At 45.0% G+C, this 14,002-nt stretch overlaps 1 protein-coding gene across 15 annotated transcripts in view; it reads right to left on the minus strand.

Annotated features, from left to right (window-relative positions):
* The window catches only part of Shaker (potassium voltage-gated channel protein Shaker), a 225,530-nt gene that overhangs the window by 29,684 nt on the left and 181,844 nt on the right, over nucleotides 1-14,002 (minus strand). For all 15 annotated transcript variants that reach the window (XM_076431085.1, XM_076431084.1, XM_076431092.1 and 12 more), the window contains one exon: nucleotides 3,854-3,977. In XM_076431085.1, the coding sequence (XP_076287200.1) occupies nucleotides 3,854-3,977 (124 nt within the window). The remainder of the gene's footprint in view (nucleotides 1-3,853; nucleotides 3,978-14,002) is intronic.

The following is a 14,002-nucleotide window of genomic DNA, read 5'->3' on the forward strand; positions in this document are numbered from 1 at the left end:
ATATGTATGCTACTAATTTCCTTTAAACCGAAATAAAATTCTACTTTGGTTTTGTTAATGTACAGCTATTGAGGAATATAATCACAGTGTTGGGCAATAAATAAATTTATTTATATAAATAATTATTTAAATAAAAAGTTATTTATTAGGTGAGCAAGTCTAAATGAATGATTCAAAATAATAAAGTTAATTGTTATTTACAAATAAAATTTCAATTATTATATGTATTGACAAATAATAAATTAAATTATATTTTTTTATAGGCAGCTACAGTATACCCGAAAAGGTTGTGTAGCAGGCAAAAAACACGCACGTGTTCATTAGACCAAAATCAGACCAAAAATTAAATCCAATCCAAATAATAAATAATTTCTTATTTGCAAATAAGAAATAATAATTTATTTAAATAAAAAGTTTAGTATTTGCAATTAAAATCACATATTTATTTATTATTTAAAATAAAATTTGCCCAACACTGAATATAATACAATAGATATAAATTTTCTCCTTTTTTAGGAAATTATACGAACTACAAAAAAGTTCTAATCACCGAAACCGTAAAATAAATCGTAGGGCAAGGGGTTAATGCTCGATAAACGCCAATGAATTTAGCATGGTGTTAGGTCGTTCGGAAAGTAATTTCGTTTCTCGTGTAGAAAATCTTCCATTTGTTATTACTAGACTGCGGATCTTTGTGCAAAATAAAAAATGTGTGCATTGATTGCAGGACACAGGAGCCAAATATAAATGAATTATTTTGATAAATGAGTTTCCGAACGACCTAATAATTTGCATACGGCATCGACGAATTCGCGTAAGAATTTTTTCAAGTAGGAGAATGCACAAGGGTCCGCAACGAGTTCATCGAGCGTTCTTTGTACCAACGGGGCAATCGTGTAAAGAGGGAAAGAGCCGCCGGTTATTGTTCCCTGAGTATGACTCTAATCGCTGTCGCGGATGAAATATACAATTCCATTTCCTGCGGGTCGCAGGCCGGGTAGTTAAGGTTTCAGGAACAGAGCAGCACAACGGCGTCGCGACGCCGATTCGCAAAGCGTCGTCGCGGGGACCGACGTCCGTCCAGAACAGAAATTGGATTGCGCTTGCAACGACGCGCGGCGTAGCGGACAAACGCGAGTGTAACTCAACTGCTAGGATCGATATTTAGTCTCGTTATATCGAACGATGTGCGCGACCGCAACAAGACTTGTTGCGGAAATCGTCTTTCGATCGGCTACCTGACACGCTGGTATTTGCATAAAGAATCGCGACTAACCTGCGAATTCCTGTTAAGCCTCTTCGCAGACACGTGACTATACTCTCAATTACACAGATTTGCGAAATTGGCAACTGCTAACGAGGGAATCTGGGAACTTCGCGGAGCTTCTGCTGTTATTCGATTTCCGTATTTGCACTGTATTAATATTCGGGTATTTACTGTTTAAATCGGTTAAGGGTTGCTAATGGTAATGCTCTGTTAAACAAGCTAAAGTTTCGTTTGCTTCACAATTTAATTCTGGGTTTGTATTACAAACACACAGATTTTTAATTAAAAATATGCAAATAATTTTGTAATTATACATCAAATTCGTTGTCTCTTCCCGAGCCAACTAACATGTTCGCTACCACCGTCACAAATATGTGACATCTATAATCTGACAGTTCACTTAAAAACAGTCAAATTAATTTTATGCACTTCGTTGTTTAAAGTCATAGTAGAATGCATAATTGTCAGAGAATCTGTGACTTTCTTCTGCTAAACTGTTTGAATAATTGAAAGTTGGGTACGTTGCATTTGATGAAACTTTCGAACAAGGAAGGTAAGCAACGAAACAAATGCTGGTAGCGAACATTGTCGAAACCTGTACAAAATAATCGCACGCCTAGAGTCCCGTAGAATCCTCTGGAGTGCTGTAGAACCCGACGAAACGCGGCAAGACAGGTGCCAAACAGAAGTCAATCGAGCGAGGGGGATCAGTCCGTGAAAAATCCGCGGGTAAGGATCGAACGCTGTCGGTGTAATTGGCGCAATGCAGTCGTGTCATCCACGAGGACAGATAATTCCGTTCACACAATACGACCTTGGTACTATATCGCCCCTGATTCCAAGACGAACTTGGCCGGCTGCCAAAATACGGTCTGTAGGTCACTTCGTGTCTTGAGATAGTCTTGTTCCGACGAAAAGAAAGAAATACGAACGGATGGACGGCGAGTATGCGCTCGTTATGGAGAACCGGCTAACCGGTCGCGAAATCGATCGGAATGCAGATCGTTCGGGTGCTGTTACACCGGATGCAACTTTCGATTTTATTCCGCACGTACAAATCTAGTTTCCAACACATTTCTCTAATTTTGAAACTCTATTTTCTCTTTTAACACTGAATCTACCGCTGCCGGACAAATAACCGGTCTTACATTGTTAATTCAATAATTATAGAAATTATGACTTGATTCGATAAGCTTTATCCAAGCACATTTGCACAAAATCTAAATAAATAGAGCCTTGTCATTTTTATCAGCTAAAACATTTTAATCGGTTTCAGAGTGCTCGGTAGTTTCACTGTTAATCATTTTAATAAGCCAAACATGCCTTCAAGAGTCTGCCTACTCAATGTCGGATTTTTCCTATTCATTGCAGACGCATAAACAATGTATGGAAATAATTAAGGCGATTTGTGCTTGTCGTGAACTACCGAAAATCGGTGTGACCGCACCCTCAGCTTTAGGGGCGCGCGTATCAGCACACGTTGGCGATCACCCGGACAATTCGCGCGCACACCCACACCCTGAATTCAGCGCGCACACGTTCGCCCATATCTCTCGCTGTCTACGCCTTTTACTCTTTTTCTTCGGGCGTGTCGGGACGGGCGACAAGTACGCTTCGTTATTCCGGACAATTGATATCAAATACGGGTCGGTGGATCCGTTTTTTCCCCTCTCGTTCATTTTCTTCGACGGGCACCGACGCGACCAGCTGAATTTCGACTCCAATTATCCCGCCGCGTCGATAGATATGAAACGTCCCGGACCCCTTTCAAACACGATCGTGCAGAAAAGCGAGCCGCTGAAATTTCGATTAATTCGATCAGTCGCGGCCATTAAGCCTGGCAAATCGTTCCCCGGAGCGCACAGCAGGCTGTGAACTCGTTTTTCGTGGCTGAGATTATTCCAGCGTTATTTCAAGGTTTAACGCTGTGATACAGCTGGAAATTCGTGCATATTTATACATTCGATACGTATCGATCAGTGGTCCCGGACCAACGATCCTCGAACGATATTATCATCGTCAACATGCCTCTCTCGACGGAACTGTCATAAATACAATGCCCTCTACAAAATTAGCTATTATTCGGTAGGAAAGGAAGTCGGAACGATCTATTGTTGATCCTTTCGCAGCCTTGTTTTCTCAAGCAGACGTTTGCTAACGTTACACGGATTTTACGAGTCCTGGCAAATAAGACGTGCCGGCGCGGCGATGTGTAATTGTGTTTGAAAATCGAGTCTCGCTTTCATGCCGTTCCAGTATAACAGCCGGCTAAGTCGATAAACCGATTTTATTGAGCATCAAACGTGCTGAGATACACGTGGAATAGGTATACGGCAAGATAGTGTTCGACACTAGATCTACCGATCATTAAAAATGGATATTCTTTTTTAAAAATAACAAGATTCTACTTACTTAGACTTTACAATATTCGTTAAATAACAAACCGGTTATTTGACCTAATCTGTGGTAGGCTCAGTGTTAACCACATCCTCCTAAAAATCTCTGAAACGGTGTCCCAACGAAACAGGGTTTAAAATCCCCACCCAAAAAATCAGAGAAAAGAAAGAATCAACGAACGTCACTCACGTTGATGACGATCCTCTCGCAAAACTCATGATCGTGCGGTATGGGCTGGAAGTGCGTGACGCCTGTGTATTGGGTGTGGGGGTTTGGCCCATCCTCGTCCTGGCTGCTGAGTTTCGGCAGCGATCTGCAAAACAAACACGATTCAATGATGATTACCCTGATCCCATCTCCCTCTCGCGTCACCAACACTATACCGCAACAACCAACAACAACAACAATAACAACGACAACACCAAGAACAACAAGAACAATAACAACTGTACTGCGTACGTATAAAAGGGGTAAAAACGAGAAACTGGGTTGCGCTAGCACCGGTACTAACAGGCCCCTGTACCAAGCTGTTCTCTTAATGAGCTACTAGACAGGTAAGCCGCTAAGGTCGACGACCGGACGGAGCCTAGCTAGATCGATCGATCCCGAGGATCTTGCCTCCGGATAGATCGCTAGCATCTGTTGGACACAGCAAGCCCACTAACGTTCCTTCATACTGGAATGCGTTCATTAATTAACAGGCTACTGGTCCGGGAAATCGCTAGCGAATTTCGATCGCTCCGAGACGCAAAATGCCGGGATCTGGGAGGAGGTTCGCGAGGTTCATCGATCGCGAAATGATCCTGACCGTGGCTCTTGATCCCTCCGACCACGTTTAACCCTTGTAGCAATTCTCAATATCTTCGACGACGTTTTCTAACATCGTTAAACGAGCATAATTATTAGACTGTCGATCTGTGTACAAAATAAAAGTGTTGTTCGTCAAATTACTATTCTATCTTAAATAAATCGGCAGTCTAATGATTATCGCAGAACGTTGTTAGTCCAGAAGAACATGCACGAAATTTTTTCATTGAGAGATCGTGTGTCTCTAGAAATGCCATTTGGAGAAAATCGGCGATTGTGGATCGGCAGGCAAGCTGCCAGCCGACTACACGATCGTCGATCGACAGCGATCGGGACTAAGGCAGTGAAGTCAGTGTAAAGGCAGCGCCGCGCCGTAGGCTCATCGCCAACACTCCGCCTCTGTCTTTGAACTCGTCGTCGTTCTTTTTTATCGCACAGTTGCAGAGAGCTGGAAGCTCTCTCTCGCCTCGATAGATACATCGATAGTTTCGCCACCCGCAGAGACTGTTCCAGATCGCCTTCTCAGCTTCTTTGGTGTCTTTCGATCGAGGCTTAATCCTCGGACAATGACGAGACCCTCGGCGAAACTTTCCCGACAACCAACTCCACGAAGTCGATGGATTCTCGATCGAAGATCCTCTTAACTCCACGGCAATTTTCGGGGGTGAGCAACCCCCAGCATCCCTTAGAAACGACGAAAGATCACCGATAGAATTCGGAGAGTTTTATTTCGAATTCGGTAAATTTTATCTCCGGGAATTAGTGTCCCAGGACTGTTTGCGAATTATGAACGGCCATTTCATTCGACGAGGTGTTCGTTAGTGGGGAATTAATCTCCGCTGTTATTCGAGGGCGAATTTATTTGCTGTTTGGTTTGATTGAACGACGAATAAATGTGACATACCACGTTCGATCGATCAGCTTTTACATTATATTGTAGAATTACTGATGTTTGTACTTTTAGAATAAATTTCCTTACCAATTGGCAGACTGCGGATTTTCCTATCACTAGAATTGTACGAACTAAAAAATTTTAAATCTGGAAAATCCCTAAAATAGACTGAATAGCGTATAAATAATGGTGTCATGAATTTCATCCGCGACGGTGTTTCTACATGGCGAAAATGGAGCTCTCACGGAAAAATTATTGCTGAAATCCGACGACCAGGAGATACTTAACCCTGGCAACTCTACAAATAACGTAGAATCCTTCAAAATGACAACTAGGAGCTCTTAGTACACGGCTGAAAAGCGTGGAAACAACGGAGCTGCGAAATTCGTGGTGTTCCGTATGTCAGAAATAGACTTTTCACGGAAAAACAGCCACTAATAGCTTCCTGCCAGAAAGATTTAAAATTGATCAGTGTGAAATCGAGTGAAATGTGAAATAAAAATAATCGCAGGCTTCGCTGTGCAACTAATTCCGAGGAGCGCGCGAAATAATGTAAAACGCTCGTGGAACAACTGAAAGTTCTCGAGGGCAGACTGAATAGGGTATAAATAACGGTGCTATGAATTTGGTCCACGGAGGTGTTCCAGAAGGCGAGGCAGCGGGCAAGACGCGCGAGAAAGAAAAAGGAGAAAGAAAATGAAAAGTGGAAGGGAGACTTGCCGCCAAAGAGCATCTCCACGCTCCACTTTGTGGAGCAGAAGAGAGGAGGCTCTCCGGGTCGATTCTCGGCGTTGCTCCCGCTATTTCACCCGCGGTTCCACGCCAAAAATTTATTCCTCAACGCCCGCTGCAGCGCGCTGGGGTGAATAGCGTCTTAAAGTGCAGCATTCGGGTCGTCGTCGTCGGAAACGTAGGAAGTTGGTCAAACCGGATGATGCTCGGGGAAAACATTCGGACGTATCGGGATCGATACGCTGCAATTCCATTCTTCGTTTATTATACGAGCCTTCGGGGAATATGTCTGAAATGCTTGGTCAATAATAGCTGCAGTTTATGACTGACGGCGGTGCAGTTCGGTGGGATACGGTAGGGATAGATAAGAGCACTGCAGCACAGTCCTGCATTCCTTGAAAGATGCAGTTTCTCGAATATTTATGCGCAAACATGGTAGACCGCGCGTTGCAGCGTTGTTGCAGCGCCCGGTCTTTTAATAGGTCGACGGAATCTGGTGCAATAGTGTTACAATTACGCTGGTGTAACTCGTGTACAAGAATTTTCTAGTAGAAGTATATTGCACATTTTTATTGTGGGTGCAGCAGCCCCATAATTGCATTTAAATTGCAACTGAGCGAGCAGTCGTCAATCAAATTTAATCTTCAACGAGCTTGTCGTGTCACTTTCTAGCTACTTCATTCCAACATTGTGACTCGCTGTTCTAATGACTGTAAAAATTATTACACGACGCTTGAAAAATAATATATATAAAACATTAACAACGACGGTTAATGAATTTTTCCAAGAATCCGGGAAAAGTCCGAACCAGGCACTGTCTACAGCGAACCAGGATCGAGCAAGAATGTCCGCCCAAGTTCCTTGTCCCAATTCCAATCGAAAAAGTCTATCTTAGAGTGGTGAGGCGTGGTGACCTTGGCGAGGCACAGTTGCAGCGTGCATAAATATAATCAGTGATCGGCGCCAAGCGTTCGTCGAAGGTGGCAGGCCTGTTATCACGCGACAGTGCCAACCGTTTCACTCTCGAGACAAATGTTTCTCGCTTTCGTTGGGAAGGTCGCGACCGATTCTAGAAATAAAGGGGCAGATTATCCGGGCCAATAAAACACTGGTGAATATGCCAGATCGGAAGCTCTCTTATCCAAACCTGTCTGCGGACAAGACCGCTCATCAATCTGTCAAGAGAAGATGATTTGACCACTTTCATAACTATGGACACATTTATTCTCTCAACAATTTGAATAAATTCATAACTATACGACGGCTGTCTTACGTTCTACAGAAGTCTTCACTATGTCATCTATCCGTTCACAAATGCATAAAATCCGCAGTCTAGTCAGACGTTGAATACTTTGAACGCGAAACGACGCAGCATCCTAAGCATCCGGGCGAAACGGAGGACGGTGTTCGAGTCCCCAACGAGATATCCGAAGGTCTCGCGGTCTGCTCGTCAGTGTCAACAAGATATTCAAAGCGTGTCGATGGGGGGCAGGTGTTCTCTCGCGCAGTTGCGCGCCCTCGAGTCCCCCCTCTCTCCCTCTCCCTCTCTCTCGCAGCGCAGAGAAGAGAAAAGAAGAGAAGGCTCGACGTCACACCGCCTCACCGGGAGTAGGGAAAAATCGATATTTCAATTTAGTCGTTTAATTACGTCGCCGGTGGCGGGACAACGGCCGACTATTTATCAAAGTCCGGCCCGGCCGTGACGGTACCGTTGAGGGAAAACCGCGGGCCAGCAGTCATCTACTAGGCAGTCGAACGCAACGGAAAAACGAGGTCTAACGTTGCGCGTCACACACGCGTGCAACGCTCGGAATCGGTTCCCGGTGACGGATGGTTTATTCCTAGAGCACCGATGACAGTCGATGCACCCGGAGCGTCACTGAGAATAGCCGGACTGATCGCAGAAATAGACGCGAGACGCATCGGCGAGCACGTGTTCCCGCCTCGGTACAAGCATTCACGGAGATCGCGGGGGTTCAAGAAAAAGTTTCTCTTGTTGTCTTGCGGATGGTCAGTCGGAGAAGCAACCGTTAATCGTCGGTATAAATTTCTGATTGTTGGGGCCATTGAGTGGGCGTGGCTTCGACGAATTCGTTATTAATGGAGCCAGGACAGTACAGAATATAATGTGAGCCTATATCTAATTTAGCCAGAAATTATATCAGAATGGTAATAGGAGACTGCCTAGCCTACAATTAAAGGTCCTGGATGGGCGTGACTTCGTTGGTCCCGCCTTCAATACATCTAGAAAAGTGTCCCACAAGACATACCTAATCCGAAGCGATGCAGAAGAAGCTGGGCCTCTTCGAATATGGTATCAGAATCCCGATAAAGACTATAAACCTTTCACTGTCTCTTTATGGAAGACCCCGAGTGGGCGTGGCTTTGTGGCTCCCAATCTCAACGAGCCCCCAATCCCGACAATCTAATAACAATTTTATCTCGTCCTCCCGTCGCAATTAGCGTCCCTGCTAATTTGACAACGATTTTTCGCGGATGGTCCCGAGCGCGTCGGTCACCAGCGAAGTCGGATTCGCGGGTAACTGTTTCTCGCAGTCAGACAGCATTATCCGGAGCACAATGACGGCAGCGGATAATGCCTATCCCGCGGTACAAAAGGCCGGGCTCGGCAAGTGCATTCGAAAATAAAAAAACCGGGGTATATACAATATCGCGGTCGGTGGATGCGCGTCGAGCAAGAACGCGTATTTACAGAAATCTATTCTCCGGGTTTCATTGACACCCCTTCGCGAGCGAGCGCGCGGCCCGCCCCTGAAGGGATTAATTCCGAGGCTCCTCATTAATGTCTGCGCCCGTGTATCTCCGAGGACAATAAAGGCATTCTGTCGCCGGCGGATCGACGACGACAAAAATGAGGATTAAAGAGAGCCGAGACAGAGAGGAGTACCGCCGCCGAGGCTGCTGAGGCTCCAGTTGTTATTGTTGCCCGGATTACAATGGCATTGTTCGCGGTCGACAGGCGGGGAACCGATCGCCGATAGAAAGTCAATTAAGAAGCACTCGAAGGAGCCCGCGATCGACGACTTCGAGACTTCTAGCTTGCCTCGTCATCGACGTCTAATTGCCGTCCACTTCGAGGATCAGCCTGGATGTTCTCTCTCCCCTCTTCTCTTCGCTTCTCTACTCGTCTAACGGAACCAACGACCAACGGATTCAAGCAGGACTGAATGAAAACCTCGCCGGCCATTGTTGCCGCGACGCAGAAACAGACAGAGGGTTTATTTCCAGTCGTGAATGGGGATACACCGGTGTGCACGGAGAAAGGACTCGTTCCGGTGTGCCCACGTATCCGAAGACCGACTGAAAATAGCGCGTCGTCTCGCGGAAATACGACCAGTCCTCTTCCACCGTGACCCAGAAAACACTGTCGGCGACCAAGCGGGCTAAGAACCACGCTGGCCGTCTCGTGAGAACCGTCTTTACATCGCAGACACGCTCTTCTCTCACCGTTCAAAATTAATATACTCTTTTAAACTTCACCTGGGAACGCTGAGTTCGAAAATTTCTTGAAAGAACGAAACTTTACCAATTTTTATTCGAGATTTTGTTGGGAAATTTCGTAAAGGAACGAAGTAGGAGAAATAGTTAGATGCAATTTAAAGTATAAATTTTATCAAATCATTGATTAAACGTGTCTATATCTCCGAGGGTAGACGAGGCTCCGAACGAGGTTTACAAAGTGTTATTAAAGAGGGAACGACGTGGAATTTGAAACAGTGGAGACAGAGATAGAACGTGGTTCTATTCTTCGTTTAATCTAATCCTTCAACGCGTCTTGAAAAAATATACGAGCCACAGGCATGCTTTATCTCTCGACAGCTTAGGCACTCTCTATGCTCGATGATTTCGTCACCTGGACGCTCTATGTTTAATTGCACAGGTCCGAAACCAATTGCACGACCTCGCTATTGACAGAAAATAGATCGCACCGCGTCACTGACAGCTAGTATAACATCTGGTGAGCTGGTCGAGGAATATTTCAAGTGGGCAAGGTCCGCTAGTAATAATACTTTAAGGAGGGAATTGCTTCTTTCATATTTATTATATCTGTTTTAAATATTCATCCACTGGAGTCTGATTCGATATAAAATTAAATTGCTCGCGCACTCTCGTAGCCCGACTCCCAGCAATTCGCAAAGCAATTTCGTGGGTTCTAAATTCTTCAGAGCTTCGAAATCATCACTCAACAAATAATTCTACTCCCTCGTATGTTTCCACGTGTTTACACGGATTCGCGTGGCTCTTCGCTCCCGACCACCATAAAAATAGTCCGAGTCTCCTGAGCCAGCGTGGGCTTTCGCCTCGCTGTTGTTTATTGATGCGCCATTTACGCTTTGCATAGTACAACCGCCGATTCGTCGTAAATGTGCATTCATCTTCGTGCATCAAACAATCTTACGCAATCTCGGAGAGCTTCTATTCAGAGTAATCTGTTCGCGTTTTCCCGGAAACGGCTCCGAGAACGTTCAACAAACAACGTTCCGGTCTATGGCAAGGACAACGCCCACGCTAATTGGTCACTCGGTCTACATCCGTGTCCCCCTCTCGTTACCTCTCTCTTTCTCGTCTCATCGCACGATAAGATCGACGGCCTGAAAATTGGGTTAAAGCACGCTTTAATCGCTTCGTCGAACCACCCTCGGATTTTCCCGATTTTCCCCTGCGAATTTTTCCTGTCGCTTTTTCTTGCTTGTCTTTCTCGCTGCCGACTACCGGCTTGCTGGCCGATTGCTCCTCGCTGTTTACCTTTCGATCACTATTTCCAGGCCGTGGTTACTCGCGGACTTGCTAATTTGTGGACATACACTTGACTTGAATCATCTTGCTGCAACCACGATGCAGAAAAAGCTTCGATAAAATATTAAAACCACCTGTCTGACCATTTTATTTTTCAATAATTGCTGGAATATAAAATTCGACAATTTTCATTTATTTCTGGAACGACGTAAATGAGATTTTATGTGATCCCACTTTCTTAAAATTCGTCTACAAAACTTGCAAATTGCGTAAACGTGCGCAGTCCGCTAACGAGCTACTCGAGTATCGAAGAAAAGGTTCCAACACGATGTTCGATTCGAAGCAGCAACAGAAAATTTCCGAGGAAATGGCGCAGATACACAGACCGGAGATTATCGCGGGGGCAATTGCTTGTAAAATGAGCTGCCGTGGTTGTGCTACGTTGTAAGAGAATTCTCGGGGCCGGATAGACAGTCGGGGAAATTACGGGAGCGAGTTCGAATGGTGTAGCCCCGTAACCATCAGTGAAACGCGTTCCCATCCGCTGCAACAAACACTTCCGCTGTATTCGAATCTCGGCGGCGTCCGCCGTTGCTGTTAGTAGTTGCTCGCGACGTCAATTAACGTCGCGGAAATTAGGTTAACGTCGTAGGTTAATAGCCGATCGCGAGTTCCGTCGAATTTCCGTCTAGGCCCCCGATCGCTCCAAGATACCGAGATACCCCGGTTCGCTATTTCAAAATTACGAGCGTGCCATCCTCCCGAACAACGTCGCCGCTGAATAACGATCCCCGGGTTCGTTACACTGTGCCTGGGTAAATGAACTACCAGTCCGAATCGTGATCGACTATATTACATTCCATTAAATCGTTTATGAAACGAAAACAACCCTCTGTAATGGAAACTCGAAGCATTTCCCCTTCGGTGCACTCTGAAGTCGACCGGGTCTTCTTCACAGTTTGCTGAAGCTTTCTTTGTGCGGAATATTATAATAGGATTTTTGTAGTAAAAGGAAAACGGTTGTTTTTTAACTATTCGTTACTCTGACTCCCATTAATGCCCGTTGAATTTTTCCGTGCTTTATTGAATGAATTTCGATGAAATTGAAATTGTACTTTATTAAAGAAATTTTACTTTCGTTTTCATTGAAATTTTACTGTGTCGAACCTTGTCGAATGGAACTGAAATGATCGACGACATTAAATGAAATTGTTTATTTCCCTTGATAACATTCGTTTCCAGTAAATTTAACAAAGATTTAGTATTTGTGGTTAATTCAAAGATGCATCGTCGTTTAGTCCTTCAACTCCAGATAAATATAAATTAATGACACCTTTTTAGAAGTTTATTTCGGACTCTAAAATATTGAATTTCTTCCTCGGTATGTCAGAAGTTGCCCAATCTGATTCGAGAATAAAATTGTGATTGAAATATCAAATACAACGAGGGGCAAAAGGTGAACTATTTCCTGAAGATCTCTCGAGTAATTATTGAAACGGTACAAAAATAATTGCGGATTTAACCTTTAACATTTATGTCGAGACGAACTGACCACATCAAGTAGTTTTCGAAGATTACATCTGACATGTGACAAGAATTATTCCCCACAATTCTATACCAAATGTTAACGAATAACAATCAAGAAAAGGGACGAAAACTTTTATATTCTTTTGTCCGGTGCAGTCTAATTATTGCTGGGGATTCAGTATTCCTGCATCGGCGGGCAGCGTGCAGGCGAATGCAGAAAATGCGGGATCAATGAATGTCCCTGGGGGGGTTAGGTGAATTCTGAAGACGGTGACCCATCTCGGTGGTCCAGCGCACAATGTGTAATCGGGCCCGATTGTGTCCCGACGGATCCAATCGAAGACGTATTTCCATTTTTCCATCGAATCGAGAGTCAAGCCGACTCGAATCGAACTCGATTCTCGACTCAGAGAGAGAGAGAGCGAGAGAGAAAGCGTGCACAGCCAATCCTCGAGCCACTCTGGCATCCTAAGCGGGCAACGCGCTGGAATTCGGGCAGGGGCTCGGAAAATTTGCGAAAACCCTGGCTCGATAACGATCGGCCTAGCTTCCTGCCTTCCGCCAGTCTCCTATAGTTCTATATAGTTTTGCTATAGTAGAGCGGGGCTCGCGGGCCACTGCAGACCGCAGCAATCGATTCCCAAAACCCGTCCCGCCAAAAGTTTCACGGTATGCGCCGTTTCACCACGCGCGCAAACCCTCCGACAGTCGAGCAAATGGAATTAGTTCTCGGTCGAAGGTCTGATCGCGTTGCCAATTAGACGCTGACACCCTTCACCGTTACCTTCGAGCCAATCCCGACGCGTCTTAACCCCTTCGCGTCGCCACACTATGCTCCTATCCTCGAATCTCGCGATTGCTCGCCCTCTATGCAACTGTTAGGCGAGCATTGCTTCCACTAGACATTAGAGTCACGCCTCAATATATGTGCAAGAGATGTTCACGGTATCCCTGAAAAATTGATCCCTGTGGCCAAAGTACCTCGAAATACTAATTCGATGATAAAGCTTGTTGTTTTATGAAACCAGCATATTCGTGACATCTTTCTGGGTACAGCGAGTACCCACATGACATGGTTCAGCGCATTATTTTCATGTTTAATCCACAATTCAGTGGAACAAAATTTCGAGATTTCCGAAGCTTAATAAAATTGAATAAATAGTGAAGCAACGGAAAATGGTTGTTGATAACAGTAGGAGGGACAATGTCAATGTCCAAGGAATAAAGATTGACATCGTCTTCAAGAATAGAATCGTGGACGAATTCTATCGAAACATCCGCCTTACACCGACGAGTTCAAATTATCGACGTCCATTGATACTGGGTCAGGAGTGCTCTGTGTCCAGGTGTACAAGTAGCCAGGCGGATATGTGTGTACACTACGTCTATATACCGGGTGTCTGTATAATCATAGCAATCATCGAGGGAACGATACACGCAGAGCGCAGGGGCGAGAGTAGAACGAAATCTCCTCGAGCACACGGTCTATATATTTCGAGGGAAAATTGAAATCGAACATTCGACTGGCACGCGTCGACCAACTGCTAAACCGTGTTCATTACTTATTCGGTCCGCTTATGGCGAATGCGTGCGCACCAGGTGAGCTTGTTTATCCTCGCGGG

This window comes from Lasioglossum baleicum, chromosome 9 (assembly GCF_051020765.1).
Source record: "Lasioglossum baleicum chromosome 9, iyLasBale1, whole genome shotgun sequence".
Classification (NCBI taxonomy): Eukaryota; Metazoa; Arthropoda; class Insecta; order Hymenoptera; family Halictidae; genus Lasioglossum; species Lasioglossum baleicum.